Source organism: Chrysoperla carnea, chromosome 5 (assembly GCF_905475395.1).
Source record: "Chrysoperla carnea chromosome 5, inChrCarn1.1, whole genome shotgun sequence".
Classification (NCBI taxonomy): domain Eukaryota; kingdom Metazoa; phylum Arthropoda; class Insecta; order Neuroptera; family Chrysopidae; genus Chrysoperla; species Chrysoperla carnea.
The window spans coordinates 19483017-19500500 of NC_058341.1; the positions used below are offsets into that span (position 1 = coordinate 19483017).

General features: G+C 30.0%; 2 protein-coding genes across 3 annotated transcripts; one reads left to right on the top strand and one right to left on the bottom strand.

Moving 5' to 3' along the window:
- Positions 1 to 478: 478 nt before the first annotated feature.
- On the top strand, positions 479 to 1715 carry LOC123300764. The gene is made up of 3 exons (XM_044883411.1): positions 479 to 797; positions 901 to 1299; positions 1411 to 1715. Exons 1-3 carry the CDS (start codon positions 506 to 508, stop codon positions 1695 to 1697), a joined length of 978 nt encoding a protein of 325 aa, XP_044739346.1. The 5' UTR covers positions 479 to 505; the 3' UTR covers positions 1698 to 1715.
- Positions 1716 to 7024: 5309 nt separating this feature from the next.
- LOC123300368 (regulation of nuclear pre-mRNA domain-containing protein 2) lies at positions 7025 to 16364 on the bottom strand. 2 transcript variants are annotated; one of them, XM_044882936.1, is made up of 12 exons: positions 16184 to 16364; positions 14763 to 14889; positions 13602 to 13885; positions 13171 to 13346; positions 12590 to 12892; positions 12134 to 12353; positions 10853 to 11008; positions 9928 to 10260; positions 9699 to 9847; positions 8509 to 8797; positions 8228 to 8427; positions 7025 to 7558 (listed from the first exon to the last, which is right to left on the bottom strand). In XM_044882936.1, exons 1-12 carry the CDS (start codon positions 16335 to 16337, stop codon positions 7052 to 7054), a joined length of 2898 nt encoding a protein of 965 aa, XP_044738871.1. In that variant the 5' UTR covers positions 16338 to 16364; the 3' UTR covers positions 7025 to 7051. The 2 variants fall into 2 exon arrangements, with proteins under 2 accessions (XP_044738871.1, XP_044738870.1); XM_044882935.1 differs by having other exon boundaries at positions 8228 to 8797.
- Positions 16365 to 17484: the final 1120 nt, after the last annotated feature.

Sequence of the window (17484 nt, forward strand, 5' to 3'; positions counted from 1 at the left end):
TTGTAATAAACAATCGCAAGCCAGTCAAAATTTTATCGGGAGTCGAACATTTTTCTTAAATAAAAAGGTAAACAACTTTTATTTCAAATTACAGTCCGAAAACATCATTTTTTTTCTTCATATAGGCAATGGTAAATGCATATATGTAGTATATAATGCATAAATATCCTTGTGGATCATTTATTTGAACATAGTACTTTAACTTACAAAAGAATGTTCCAATTGTGGATCACTTTCAGCAAAATCTAAATTTTTCATATACAAATAAAAAATAAACAAAATTAATAAAATCTCCCACATTTTTGCATAAAATACATTTTTTTTGTTAACGAAAAAAATTTTGGATCAAACATGGCGATGAATGGATCAAACAATATTTTAATTATTTATTTCCCCCATAATTTAAAATATTTTTTTATTCAAGCCGTTGTTTGACAATTGTTCTTTGAACAAAATCGAATCTTTATTTTACAATTTTCAAAAAAATGTTTAATCAAAATTTGTAATGTCTAAATCGTCAATAGTTGTATATTTAGAATCTTCGCCACCATTTTTATTAGAATTAATATACTCGTGTGTTTTTAGTATTATATTAATTGTATTTATTTTTACTGTACGAGAACGAACCCAAACATTTGTTTTAGCGGCCGATGCAGCAAAACATTTACAAAAAAAGTCATTTACAACGGAAAAAAGTAAACGGGTTTTAGGAAGTGATGGTGAAGTGATTTATTCAGACGACAAAAAATTGAATTCACCTCAATTAAAAGTGCATTATAGAAGTGACGCCACTGACGGTTAGTTTTTCAATTTACTGAAAGACGGAGTAATATGCTCGAATGAATTACAACATGCATCTCTCGAGAAATTCGACTTATATTTTTGTCTCTTTGCTTCTAGACAGCAGTTGTTCAGTAACTACATCAGAATCACCAATCACTAATCGATGGTCGCAAAACTTAAAAGAATCAATCGAAGAACTGGGAATATTTTATCCAGCAAAGATTTTACGACCAGGAACGATAAAACGTTTACGACGTGGTATTTCACGTAGCCCATTAAAAAGAATGAATAATAACTCCGCTGCAACTATACCATCATTCTATAAAATGGAACAAGAACATCCAGAAAAAATTGATGACATGACACCAGAAGAATATGAATCCTATGTCCAATCGATGACATCTATATGGAATAAATTATTCAGTAAATCAAAATCACCGCCTGCGCCACAGTCACATTCAAAAAATGTATCACCCACTGCTGTAGATGATTCTTCTTTAAATTCGGAGCAAACGGGTAGGTTCTATATATCCCATCATTAATAAAATTCACATTTTTAAATTAAAATTATTTGGAGTTTTGTCAATGATCTCTCGACCCATTTTATAAATATTGAATGTTCTATAGGTATTGGATCAAGGGAATGGAAACAAAGAATACAGAAAATATGGACTCGAAATGATATTTTGAAAACTGATAGTACGCTAGCTGTACGTGGTTCAGAGTCTGAAATCAATATACGTGCGTTTACTGAATCTGAAATTAAAATGGTGGAACAGCCATTTAAAGAGTCCACGGATTCAATGTATTCAAACTGCCTGGGAACTAACGATGTACTAGACAGTGAATTGAGTAATATGTCCGGTGATGAATGTAAGAAAAGTCAATTTAATGTTATTTACGAAGAAAAATAATTTCCAGTTTCCAACCTTCCGCCCTGCATTTAGCATCTAAAAAAGAATTTTATTGTTTGTTTATTATATATAATTTTTTACATAAAAAACGTTATAAAAATTACCCAATAGTTTTTACTAGTTTATTTTTCAGGTCATCTATCGAGAAAATTATTGAAATTATTTGAAATTTATTTTAAATTTAGTAGATGTGAATTTATATCATGTCTTGGAGCTCCGAATTTGAGAAATATTTTATTTTTCGTTTTTGTTTTGATTCCTTTAAAAGGTTTACTATAAAAAAAAACTAATAAACAAATGTTTTATTCAAAAAGACATTTACAAGTATGTTATTTACAATTTTATGTACAAAAAGAAAAATAACATTAAAAATCAGTTTTACAGCGGGTTTATGAAAAATTATTGTATTATTTTCAATTTTCATACACCTTGTAAATTATTAGAAATTCTAATTTTTTTCTATTCAAAATGAAACCAAAAAAAATTATTAAAAGTTTTGATCACAGCCATATATAAAATGAATCCTAAAAATGGATTGATAATTTCTTAATTATTTTCATAAAAAAAGTTAATAATTCTAATAAAAAAAAATGTTTTAAAATAATAAAATCAAGGACAAAATTTTAAATTTGGTGCGCATTTGTATGTACATTTAGTCAAGACACACACCATTTACATGTATGGTATTCAGATATTTACTTTGCCGACTGAGTACATAACATGTAATATCACAGTTTTTCAAATGAATTATTTTTTATTGGCGAAGTAGTTCAATAGTTTGTGTATAAAATTCGTAGTTTTCGCTTTGAAAAATATCGGGCAGTTTTTATTTTTTTATTTTTATATTTTGAAATTCTAATTAATTTTTGGACCTTGGAGTATTTTAAATAGTTTTTGGACTTTGGGGTATTTCGAAAAATGTAACATTATGGTATATCTTTGCATATAACGAAATTGAATCAAATTTATTTAGAAAAATTCACGAAAACGCGTCGCTTCTTTAACGGTGGCCGAATTTTTCGATTAGTTTTCAATTGCGTTATATTTTTGTTATTTTAATTAGTTAAATGAATACCAAATACAAAAATTACCTTCTCCGCATTATTATAATCAGGTGTTCTCAGCTTTAATCGACGCTCGTGTGACCAAAGCCATAAATCTCGAAGTAAATCAGTTATCAAAATCTAAAAATAGCCAATAAAACATTCAATCAAGAGCTTGTACTCGATAAAATATTCGTCAGAGGGAGGCTTATTCTATATATAAAGATCGATAAGTCGAAAGATCTATATTATCATTTAGAACCACAAAACACCAAATGTATTAAAATACATGGTCAATAATAATCTAGGTGATTTTTATCGCCCCTCAAATCAATCATTTTGGTAAAAGGAACATGTGTCCGGAAACGGTCAGCTTTAGAGCATCCAATATTATAAATTTGGCATATCTTGTCGAATTTCTGCCTTATCCGTTGGGTTTTTGAAAAATTGTTTCAAACAAAAATTGTAGGTATTTTTATGAAATACTTTTTTAATATTTAAAATTTTGCTGTGCCTTTAATATATTGCGAGAGATATAGCAAAACTTTAAACGACAAAAACATTTCTCATAAAAATATCAAAATTCACCACGTTATGCAAAATAACTAACTTCTGTACCTCTTAAGGTAAGTGTTTGCGGACACAGGTTCCTCATACCAAAATAATTTTTTTGATTTACCTTATCATCCCCCAAATTATTGACTATTTATTCTGATTCATCGGATATAAAACAAAAAATATGAAAACTGTCCGGAAATTTTGCAAAGTAAAAACAAAAATATTAGTGAGCTACTACTGAGCCAAATGAGATTGTACTTGCAATTTTGCTTTTGTTTTCCATTTTCTCAGCACAATTAAAAGACGTTTTTAGTAATTTTTTATATTTGTTAAAAATATTTTGTTATAGAAATTACACAGTACATAAAAACAATTATGTAATTCTTCTAAAAAAAAGAAAATTCTTTGAAGCATGAAAAAAAAAAAGAAAACGAGAAGTTTACATTATTTACAATTATTCGATTTATCAAAGAAAGTTCTTCTTAAATTCATGGAATAAAATATATTGTTGAAAATCCAACCATAGTAAGCTCTTATTAGCAATATAGTTCAAATTTATCTTAAAAATTAATACAATTTTTTGTGCTTAAAGAAGCACAAGATTTTATGTAGGTCTGAAAGTGATCAAAAGTTCTGAAAAAGAGACCTTTTTTGATAGAATTGTTCCAGGGAAAGAATAACGATCCAATTCTATCGTTTTGATTATAGACTGTAATTCATCATTCATTTTTTAGGACCCTTATTTTACTAAACCATATACTAGGATCGACTGCCCTATTAATTATACTTTTTTTGATAAATCATAATTATTTGCTACAAATAATAAAAAAACAAAATTACTATTGTAGAACTATTTAAAAATAACAAACAAATTTTTAAAAAAAATGCAAGAGGGTGGGTAGAAATCATAATTTTGGAGCTTTTGTTTTGTATATCTCCCCCAAAAAATCACGATCGTTCGAATTAACAGCTTCTTACAAATTTTTTTTTCAGTAATATCACATAACAAAATAGTTACACTCGTTTTTTCCGTAAAATTATTAAATTTTACTAAAATGAGTGAAATTTTATTTTTGGCAAACAGACTTTGAAAAGCTGTTAAAAAATTCAAGTTGGTTGTGACTAACATTCAAATATTTTCTAAATTTTAAAACTAAGATTTAAATATTACATTTATCGTAAGTATCGGGAGAATATCGAAACAAGTACGGTCTAGTCAGTCTGCAGCGAAATCACAAAAATATTTTAATTTTCACACCGTAAGATTTTCCCCTATATGTGCAACTAAAACGTAGTTTTAAAGTTTGTTTATTCGCTCCGAGCGTGAATTTCGTTTCCATGACAACGATACACTACTTTAATTATAGAATTAATGGATGCATATATAATTGTGTGGATTGCATTGAAAACTTACATTTAAAATTTAATATTCTTGTTTCACAAATTTAAATAAATAATTACGATAATTAACATTTGAAAAATAATATTTGTACAATTTGATTTCTTATTTTCACAATTTTTAATGCATTAAGTTTAATTAATTAGTGTTTTTCAATCATTTTAATTTGACAGTTTCTATATCATTAACATGTAAATAATTGCAAATTAGTCATAACAGCCCACTTTATCTCCAAAATTTTTCACTTAAAGCGCTGGCATCGATTTTATTATCCCTACCATGACTACGCACACAACGAATACAGAGATATATAATCGTAAGTCTGTAACCCAGGACCCAGGAGAAGACGAATACACTCGCGATACTATTTGCATATACAAATTTTGAAACTAATTGTAAAAGTCATCCAGAGAAAATTTCTTAATAAATAGAAAAATTGATAACTCATGGAAGATGCTACTTTATGCGCCCACCAAGAATTGCAACAGGCATCATGAAATTAAAACAAAATGTATTAAATATTATTCGTACTTTGATTTAATTTTATGAAGTCTATCAAAAATATAATTTCCTGTTTTACTTTCACAAACAATTAATGAATTTAAAGTTTAACTCAAAACTTGTGGAATATTGTCTCAATGATTTTTATAGGACCCGCGCCTAATCAAAAAACTTCATTGAGTACTGAAAAAGAGTGATTAAAGAGTAAGTTTGTAGATGAATATTTCTAGACGATTGTTAAATCGATATTTTTTCAGTTTCGAAGAGAAGTCTAAAGAAATTTCCCTTTGTAATTTTTCCGAATATAATTTTATTAAACTATTTCCGTTTCCTCTCTGAATAAATTCTGGACCGAACAAACAAACAAAAACAAAAGAAAATGTTTATAATTAACATGAAAAGACATTCTTAAATAAATAGGCTCTAATCCATCACCCTTAATTTTATTAAATCAACAAATCTAATCAAAGGTGATGAAACTAGCCGTTAATTAATATTAATTAATGACTGACAATTATTTTAAAATGATTTTTTTAAAGGACTATGACAATATTTACATCTGAAAAATTAATTTTTTTACGATAGTTTTTCTTGGATAAAAACACTTTTCTTTTTAAATATTAATATATACAAAACAAAAATTATTTAAAATAGAATTTAGATAAGTAATTTTCTGATTGGCGTCCATAAATCATGTTAGAACGTAATTTCACATTCTCAAAAGCAACATAATATTTATTTACAATAAGTCAATACACTGAAAGCCCTTAGGCTTTTTAGAGTATGACGTCTAGTGGTTGATATTTTTCTCGAAACTCTTTTATAATTTTTTTTTTTTAACTAAAAAAATTACGAATGTTAGCTGCAAAAAAAAACCAAATATTGGTGGAGTAGGGCTTACTCGATAACGAAGGTAATTCGCTGTTATCTTTGTAATCGCAGTTTCGTTCCGTATGTTTTTGAAATGTAGGTAAACTTACTTTTAAAACAATGCCAAAAACCTTTTTGAATCATTAATATGGCATTATTTTTAATTTTATCGGTTTTATTGTTTAGAATGTACAATGTATTCCAAGCCCGAGCAAACGGGGGGTGGAGGTTAAACCTTTTCAACTTTGCGTCGTCTCAAAATATACCTTAGATCAACAATGTCTGAAGATCGACTAAAAGGTTTAACCTTGCTCAATATACACCGCGGTATAGAGGTCGATGCACACAAAGTTTTGAAAAAGTTTTTGCTGTACCACGCAGGTAGACTTTCACCCCCTTGAATGATCTCTTCGCACGGGCCTCAAAGGCTACGTTGAAATATTTTAAAAAGATAAATTATCAGCCATCGCTTAGTTGAATTGATTGAAGATTTATATCGGCTTTTAAACTCAAAATTAATGAATTAAATAAGTATAATAAAATGGCACAAATTTTATTTAAAACTAAATGTATAAAGATCAAATCAGTGATTACGAGATAACACGTGAATTTTCGATAGTGGTTTACGATAAGCCCGATCACAATATTTGATGACATCCTTCATTTTTTCATTTAATATAGCAGTATCGGAAATATTTTTCAGACGCCAATGCAATCTCGGTGAATGCAATTCCTCGAATTGGAAAATATTCCTTCAAGGAAAGCATGCAATTTTACAAAATAATTTATATAACGACTAGTAGACTTGGTATAAACCAAAATATGGTCAAAATATTCATTCACTTCAAACGTCATTCACTACAATGAGTTTTTAACCTCATTTGAGGCAAGCTAACGCCAAAAAAAAATTTCTTAACTAGATTTTATTTTACAGAACTTTATACTTAAAATTAAATTTTTATACATTTTTGTATATAAATTAATTACCACTGTTCTCTATAATTACCCCCACCCCTACCACGACCACCACGAAAACTATTATTACCTCCACGTCCACCGCGTGGTGACTGATGATATCCCCCACGATGACTACCTCCTCCACGATTATGATGATTCCCACGATTATGATTATTGTTTATAAACAATTTATTATTGTTACCAGCCCAACCCCCTCCCCGATTCCCGCCACGATTCATACCACCACGGAAATGCCCTTGAAATGAATTCTCACCACTACCAAAATGTTGAAAATGTTGTTGTTCTGTTGGTGGTGGGGGCGGTCTTGGAAATACAGGTGGACCACCCATCATTCCCCCACCCCGGAAATTATGTGGTAGAGGTGGCGGAGGTGGGCCTTGGAATTCAAGTGGTCGGCGAAAATCACCAGGCGGTCGTAATAAACCAGCCGGTGGTGTTCCTGGCGGAGGAAATTCATGGTTGTATTGTACACCGTTCGGTGAAGACCATTCATTGTTATACCATCCACGTTCCTTAAAATTAAAAAAATTAGTTACATATGTTATATATTTATTTTAACAGGGTGTTTTATTTCAAACGATCTTGGTCAGACATAAATTTTTAAAAACATTCAAACAAAAGTTGTGTAACTTGATTTTTAATTGAAATTTTTAAAGTGCTTCGATAGTAATTAAACCAAAAAAGGTTAAACTTAACTATGGGCAAAATATACTTATTATGGAAAATTTTTAATAATAATACTCCCAAAAATTCCCTCTAAAAATAAAAAGTTACATATCTCAACAAAAAAGAGATAAATGAAAAAATTACTCAAACAAAACCTAACTTTTTAGCTAACGTTTAATAAATAACTTAAAAATTTAAACGTAGACCTTAATTCTTTCGAACCAGATCATTCGATTTTGTATTCAGATATTACACAAGAAATGGCCTTTCTGTCAATCTTACTGAAATTATGAATTATGATAGTTCTTGATGGGCAGATCAAAAGACTAATGCTAAATATTCGGATTTTTGGGATGTAAGAGGTCAAAGTTCAAGCATGAGAAATAAAACTATCCCGATAGCTTGTATCTGGTGCAGGGGCGGATCTACTTCAAAGTTTTTTAGGCTGCAGGAGAGGACACTGTGGATACAAAGAGCACGCTTTAACATTTTTCAAAAGCTGTAAACTAACTTACCTTAAAATTTTGATTATCTGGACCACCAGGCGTCGTTGGTGGTGGTTCCGAAGTATTCATTTCAGTTAAACCTTCTAAGAAATCATCTTGATTGATTGTTTCAATAATATTATTCGCTGTTGCATCAACATCATCTTCTAAAGTTGGGGGCACTGGTGGTGATTCCAAAATTCCATGTTGATGATGGCCATGATGTTTGGCTAAAATTGGAATTAGTAAATTATTACCTGTACTACGATGATTCGAAAACGTTGCCATGCTGTCAATCGATGATGAGTTACCTAACATGATTCGATCTTTTGGGGGTGTACGTTTTATATGATGTGCTGCCATTTGATCATCATCACTTAGTTCCATGTCAATACTTTCTACATTATCTTCGGTAGTAGAACGTCGTAACATTGCACTAGGTCCACGTTTTAATTTATTGACTGTTGGTGTATTTGTAGTAGGTACTTGAACAACCATTGGTGGTGGTGGAGGCGGAGGTTCTGATGCTAAATGTACAAAATGTTGCATCATAGGTGGTGGGGCACGATAATCTTGATCTTTTCCATGCATTCGATAATCCTAGGAAAAAATAATAATTCAATGAAAAAAAAAAATAACAAAAAGCCCTCTAAACTGGCATCTAAAATGCGCTTTCTCGAATGAAATCAAACCTATCTTTGGATATTGATTCAAAGCAGAATATTTATCACAAACAATTTTTCTCAGCGATGAGCAAACAAACAAAAAAATTGCACGAAGAGTTCAAAGAATCTTCTAGCATTATGATATTTTCTGTTAGCTTTATCTCAGAAAAGATGACCAGGTTTGATATGTGAGATGGTTCAATTTGACACTTAATTCGTATTTTTATTTTGAAATTTTGCTTCTTTTCTAGAAATCTGAGGCCTACGTTAATGACCAAACGATCATCCGAGACTTTGAATTCATGTTATAAGGTAATTTAGATTAAAAAAAATTCAAAAATCGTGTTCTTTTCATATAAGGAGGGGTGGTTTTCGAGATAACGTCAAAAATCGATCCAAGATATCGTTTTTCTCAGAAATTAATAACCCAATCCCCAAATGAACCCAATTTTTGAATTTTTTGGCTCAAAATTACCATATAAACTGATTTTTATCAAGTTCTGAAACAAAAAAAACTATGGTGAATTTTTCGATTTTTTCTTAGGGGTACACCCCTTTAAAAAATTCGAATAATTCGAGAATAATTTTTCGTTTCCGATTTGAATAAAACTCATGTTAGAAGGTAATTTTGACCCAAAAAATTCAAAAATCGAGTTCATTTAACGTTTGGGTGAGTAGTTTTCGAGATAACGCCATTTATTTTTTTCTCAGAATTTACGAACCCAAACGCCAAATGAACCCGATTTTTGAATTTTTTGGGTTAAAATTGCCATATAAACTGAATACGCCTTTACAAATTCGAAATAAAAATTATCTGTGGAATGTGGTTTATTTACCTGATCAATATTCCATAAATTTGGTGGAATAGGAGGTGCAGGTACTGATGATGTCGTTTCAGGACCTGGTGATCCCGTTAAACTAATTAAATTTCTATGATCAATATCTTTATTCGCTGATCGACCCACACGATGATCAGTGTCTGGACCTAAAATACACAAAGCAACAAAATTTCAAATTTAATTCTATAAGAATTATCTCTCTCTCTTTTCCCCATCTCCAAAAAACCTTTAATATCAGCTAAATGTGATGGTAAATGTGGTGGGGGTAATAATATTCGATGATCAACATCCTCTACTGTTGACATTAACGAATGATTTGGTCCATCATGATACTCTACTGGTTCACTAACACCTTCTTTCTCATATCCTGGTGGACTTTCTGGTGTTTCCATATCAGGAGGTTCAGGCCATGCACCATCATTTTCCCATGTTTCTAATTCTTCTTCAGGATTATAATCACCTTGGTCGTTTATTGGTGCTCCGTATATGTTTGGTGGTTGTTGTACTTCTGGTGGGGGGATATATGATGGAGGCATTTGTTGATAACTTGTATTTACACCTATAAAAATTCATACCTTTTTTGAAATACTAATTTTGAAAATAAAATTCTAAGTAGAAAGCCCATCGAATGTATCATTAACGAGATAATAAAAATAATATAAAAAAGGGGTACCGCAAATGGGTCCTTAGCACCTAGACCAAGGCTTCCTCTGTGTCCTCCTTGAGAACAACCTGTCATCAGAAGGCGAGGCGTCTCCTGATAAGATGTTATTTTAAGCTGATGAAGCTATAGAATTCCAGAAGGACGAGGCATGACGTTACGCAAAAAAAACACAGTTTTTTCCTAGAATTGACGGATTCAATTTTCGGACCCAAACATTTTGAACCTGACGCCCTGCAGGTTTCTGCAGGTGCAAATAACATATATGGTGGTCTTATCGTCCTCCATACAGGTCCTACAAGTAGGATCAGCAGAGATCCTCATGTTATGAAGCTATGAACATTTTATAATGGTGTGATTTTTTCGAAAGAAAATCTAACAGCACATAGGGAGCTATAACGAAGTTTAAAAAAAAAAGGTGAGTGTGAGCCGTCATTCACACCTAAATTCCTATTATCGCTTATTTAACATGCTTTGGAAATTGACTTACCTCCAAATGAATTATCATTCATTGGTGGATAAACCGGATCTGAATAAGCAACATTATTTGTTGGATACGTTGCAGGTGGACTAGTAAATGGTGGCATTGGTGGTGGTAACAAAGGTGGTTGTTGTGTCGTTTGATAATGATCTGGATTACCCATATCTAAAAAAAATAATTTCAACTCTTCATGATGATATTCCAAGATAATGAATGAAGGTTAAGAATATTTGATTGAATTTGGAAAATAACTATTTTAAAGGCTGAAATTCGTAATAATTAAGTAATAATTTCCCCAAATAAATTTTTACATTAATTTCATATTTTAAAAATTCTATAATACGTTGAAATTTAGTATTGCAAATTAATCGACGTATTTTCGAGACATTCTTAAGCCTTCTTTTGAATTTCATTAGTTAACTTATAATAGTTGTAAGACTAGGATTGAAGATTGAATATTCACTAAATGAATAGAATATTGTTGCGTTTAGGTTACTTATATCGTTGAAAAAGTTGTTTTAAAACAAGCATAAATACTTCACGTATTTATTTTTCTTTACAAATTTTACTTTTCATTTGAATATAAGATTATTTATTTATGTTTTCCACACACGTCAACTATATGTCAAACATGTGTCATGCTTACAAACGAATCAAAAACACTTAAAGAAGGCTTTGAGCATACTTTCAGAATGCACCTAGTTAACAGCCAATAGAAAGTATGCACAATGATACCCCGCCTCTTCCCCCTGAGTGAGACTCAACCCACTCGGTTATATTCCATCCCTTTTAAAATATTCCTATTCGCTCCGAGCGTGAATTTCGTTTCCATGACAACGATACACTACTTTAATTATAGAATTAATGGATGCATATATAATTGTGTGGATTCCATTGAAAACTTACATTTAAAATTTAATATTCTTGTTTCACAAATTTAAATAAATAATTACGATAATTAACATTTGAAAAATAATATTTGTACAATTTGATTTCTTATTTTCACAATTTTTAATGCATTAAGTTTAATTAATTAGTGTTTTTCAATCATTTTAATTTGACAGTTTCTATATCATTAACATGTAAAGAATTGCAAATTAGTCATAACAGCCCACTTTATCTCCAAAATTTTTCACTTAAAGCGCTGGCATCGATTTTATTATCCCTACCATGACTACGCACACAACGAATATCCATGAATTTTTAACTAGTTCTTTTCAATAAACAATACTTTTTATTCCACATTCTTGTTAGAAATTAGGATACTCTTTACGAAATAATTTTATTTACCTGCAGATGCCATTTGTGAATTTGATTTTGGTAACAACTGATTGATAATATTATTCAGACTAAATGAATTCTGTTGTGGTGCAGGTGGTTGATTATTGCTCATTGAAGATGATTTTGATGTTTGACTTGATCCTACCACTTCAATTAAATTATTCGATGGTGGAGGTACAGGTGTATCAGATACATGTGATGCTGTATTTGAATCGTTAAATAAATTTGCCTGTGGAAGAATTTCAAAAATTACAATTTTATATTAAGTATAATCACAATCTCAAACCTACAGGAAATAATGCAGGTGTGGTAAAGCATAAAAAGGTTAAGAAAAGGTCAACAAAAACTTCCTTGTTGGGCTACGGTTTCTTTTGTCTATTAGATTCTATACAGAATTCAAAGTCATACCAGCTTTCAAAATAATTAAAAAAACAAGAATATTTCAAAATAAAAAAAAGGACCTACATGAATGTCAAAAGAAATATTTGAGCCCAAAAACGATGTAAATCCATTATTAGTAAAACTATTCGATTGATCGGATCCAATTGGTGTATAAAAATTTGCTGCCGTATAAGATTGATCCAAACTATATGCCGTTGTATCTCCAAGTTCATCTTGTCCAGGTAATTCAATATCAGAATCCGGTGACGGTGATGGAGCATTCACGTCCGGTGATGGTATTGGACTGCTCCAACGACTTTCATCTTGTAACATTTCATCTAATCGTTTTTTCAAATTTTTTACACGTAGACCAAAATTTTTATATGCCTATCAGGAAAATTTTCAATATTAAATCAATAAATACTTTTTTATTATAAGGTTTCCGAAAAAAAAACGCATTTTCTATAAAAAATCTCTGCTCTTGAAAATATTAACATTCATCTATTCACTTTTGACATCGAGTGTACATGGTGGCCACAAATTGAAAAAATTCGATAGAAATGTTTTGACCACTTCAATTTTAAATTAAATTTTACAAATTCTATCCTAATTAACCAGTCATCGTACTTTTAGATCATAAACGAATTTGAAGAATATTTACTTACATTTGATACGACTTTAACTTCACCACGTTGTGTTCGATAAAAATTATCAGCTTGTGTTAATAAATTTAATAAATGTTTACGGGCACTTATTTCAGCTTTTAATGCACCCATTACAGCGTCCACTAATTTTATACTATCTTCAACTTCTTTTTCGACATCTTCAACACGTTGTCGATCTATAAGATTAAGATTTGCTATTGAGAATAAATTTTATACAAATCCAACTGTAGAAATAGAGATCCATATTGGATCCCGTATACATTGAATCAAATACATATTTGACCCTGTGGCCAAAATGTCAGGGTAAACAAAATCGGATAAAACCACATTTTCAATAAATTTTCAAATAAGTAGACACCCTGCAGAAACAATGAAAGTACAGCGCAGCGAAGGTTAACGCCTAGTAAATAAATAAAATTAATTTTGCTTACCTTTTAAGGACGCAACTACAGCATCAGGATCATCACATAACAATTTATGCTCATTTTCTTTCATACGTTTTAATTTGAGATCAGTATCTTCCTCCAAGCGTGTACATGCATTTATCTTTGATATTAAATATGATGGTTGAAATTCTAAGGGTTCTGTTTCAGATTTTTTTGCAGGTGCAACACTTATTAAGCCTGATAAATCTGATAAAAATTCTTCACCATAAATACCACGTTGTTCCCATATTTTAAATATTCGTAATATTCTGTGTTTAACTTTTTCTTCCCTGTATGAAACAAATCAATTATTATCTTAAACCATTTGGAGATCAGTGTTACTAAGTTCGGATAATTTATGATAAATCTCAGTTCAAGAGGCACAGTGCCAGCTCTAGATATATACGACACCAAAACCGTGTAACCACATAGAGAATGTTTAGATTTCTTTTTAAAGAATACTTTACTGCTTTAGGTACTATTACAATCGAAAAAGTACTAACATATCAATTATACTAAAATGATAAGTAGGTTCGCGAGAAAAGTGAATTTTCTCTAATAATAAGTAACAAGGCACATAAGAAACTAAGTCTAAAATGAAGGGGATCACTGAGAATCTTGCATAGCAGAAGGGCCAGTGTACATTTTCAACATTCATTTTATTAAGGGTAGAAATTTGAGAAGATTTTTTCAAAAGAATTTCTCTATCAGGGCCCCCAGATAAGTGAGTGACAAAATACAGTAGAGTCTCGATAATTAAGTATTTTTGTTTTCCAATATATACATATAGTTCACTTTTGCTGAATTGTTTAGTATATTCCCTGCTGCGATACCAATATGACGTTATCACAATCATTTGAAAACACAACCCTTTGGAAAAAAAAGTCGTAGAGAGAATGTTTGGTAGACTCGCCAAAAAAAGCCATTCACGAAGCTTCAAATATGTATTGATCACTTAACAAAAAGGGTGCCGTTCCGCGGACTATATTAAGACTACTGTGCAAAAATCATTTCATGATCATCTTCCTTCATTATTACTATGTCTTCTTTGATTCCAAATAAAAAGTTTTTAACTCTAAATGAAAATTATCAAAATATGTCGAAGCTTGGGAATTTATGTGCAACCTTAATATAAAGCTACACGGAATGTTTAAAAAAGTTACTTACCGCACCATGGTGGTCGCTTTTTGTAACGTAGTACCCCAACTTTCAACGAATTCATAATTTTTCCGTTTTGAATATTGTATAACATCATTTGCCAAATAAAATAACGTTAATCTATGCTCAACTTTCACTAAAAAACATTAAAAACAAAATATATATTTTTTAAATGTGTATATGTCATTAATTAAGTTCATTTTTTTTTTTTTTTTGTAATTTTATTTTAGAACTAGATTGATACCCGCCCGCTTCACTGGGCTTAAAACTAAAAACCACCGCTTTATAGCCTCCACCCTCTATTGATATGCACAGTTTTGAATTTTGTTAAATGTAAAATAGTCATAATTCATTGAGTATATCAGAATAGTTGGCCATGATTAGTTTGACATTAACTATTTTAAATTTTTACAGAATTCTTTAATTTATGGCTCAAAATAATGATCATAGATCCGCTCCATCTATAATAATCCGATCCAACAAGCAAACATGCTTACTTTCACCATTTATAATATATATGGATTGGGATGGATAACAAAAGCCCAAATATAATAGTCTAAGAGCCGAATTAAGGTCAACCTTCACCCATTTGTTTACCAAATGAAAGTTATTTTTTATGAAATTTAAAATATTAATAAATATCCCTGTAATAGGTTTGCTAAAAAATTGGTCAAATGCTCCTATATCACGATCAAAAACTTCTACATTCGAATAAGTATAATCATTCGATAACTTTATTCATCATTCACGAATAATTTGATTATTCTTATTCGTTATTCGAAAAATTTCTGCCTATCTCTGCTCCAGAGCAGTAAATAAAGATATTTTTAGATTATTTTTTATATTCAGGTAAATTCGAAAGTTTCTGGGTAAATAAGAAACAACAAAATTATCGTACAATATTTATTAAATATTTTACAGTATTTTTTATCTCCCGACTTCCCGGAATTTTGAAGTGGCAAACCCAATTTTCTCGTTGAAAGTGATATTTACCAAGAAAATAAGAAAAACTGTTTTTAAACCGCACTAAAAGGTTGCAATACGTCCACCACAAGAAGGAAGGCTATAAAATTTATGTTTCTCATAATATATGGGACTTTAAAACACAAAATTTAAGCCCAAAACGACTTGAATATTGCTTTCAAACCGAATCTTTTGGAATATTTCTCTTTTGGAATAGACTAAAAAATTTCCGGATCGATTTTGCACAGATAAAACTATAAATATAAAATTTAAGCCAAATGATTAATTTGCAATGTTCAAAAAATCTAATCGCATTGAAAACAAATCCACCCCCGGGTATGTAAAAACCTGATATCTTGAGATTTTGTGGTACCTCGTAAAATGAAATATCGTGTGTTTTTCATTATACTCAACTAAATTTGACTTTACTAAAGAAAATCTTTTAAAACAAATTGAATATCACTTACCCCGTTTCAAGACATTCAGCCAAGCTTGTACAATTTTCTTATGATGTTGTCGATTTTCAAGACACCATGCAGACAACGAATTAATACTTTCTTGTGAATCTTTTAAACCTTGTAATTTCTTTTCAAATAAACTAACATTAAATTCTTCTCCCATATTTTACAAAACAAACAGAAGACACTACACGGCTTCAAATTAAGGTTATTTTTATCAATTTGTTTAGATATTTACCGATACTTCAACATTTTTTTTTAATTCTATTTAATAATATAATTGTATTACATATTAAAGTCAAGTAATTCTTTTTTGAATTACTAATTTCATGTAGACTTAATTAAACATTTTTAAATTATTTAAAAATCATTCATTCAGTTTGTACTTTTTTGCTAATGTAATAAAAAGACGCTATCTTCCATCAAACTCATTTTATGTTACTAAAATTATGTATGAATAATTTGTCTCTGACTTCAAACATTTATTATGCCTACAATTTACTTAATATTTTTAGTATGAACTTATGGCTTTACTTAAATGCTGTTTTATTTTTATTTTTATGATAATATGATTTTTTTTTAATGTTTTTGTAAAATATTTTTGTAGTTAACCATAGAGTATGAACAACCGTCAACAACTCTTGTTAGATAATTTTTTTGATGTTGATTATTGATACGTTCAATTTTATCACTATTAACTATGCAACCTGTACATATTTCGTTTTTATGAACTTATCCTTTGATTCAAACTACACTTGTGTTGTGCCGTGATGGTACTCAAAGAACTTACCCTATTACAGAAGTCGGGACTCGAACCTGGGTCTGTAGATACATATACGATATTTTATTATGAAACTAAATTTTTACATTTGTTTCAAATTTTTGTGTACTTGATATGAGTCAAAGTCCCCCATACATGAGACTTTTCATAATACTTCTAGTAAACACAATACTTTTAGTAAAAGGGATAAAAATATAAAATTTTATTATTTTCCATCAGAATCATATTTAATGGAACGTCGGCAGAAATGGATACAAAAAGTTAATTTTATTAAGTTTGTGTGTTAATATAAGTATCTGGATGACCGAGCTTTGCTCGGTAATTTTTGAGTTAAAAAGATACAAATTTTATCACTAATATAAGAACCGTTTTAAATGTCTCTAGACAAATATCAATTTGAATATCCCGGTAATGTTACTTTATTTCATTAACTACGATATGCACCAATAGATGTCAGGATGCATCATATTTTGAACACACATAGCGGCCAAACTTTTAACACCCTTTTTAAAAATAAATTAATATAATT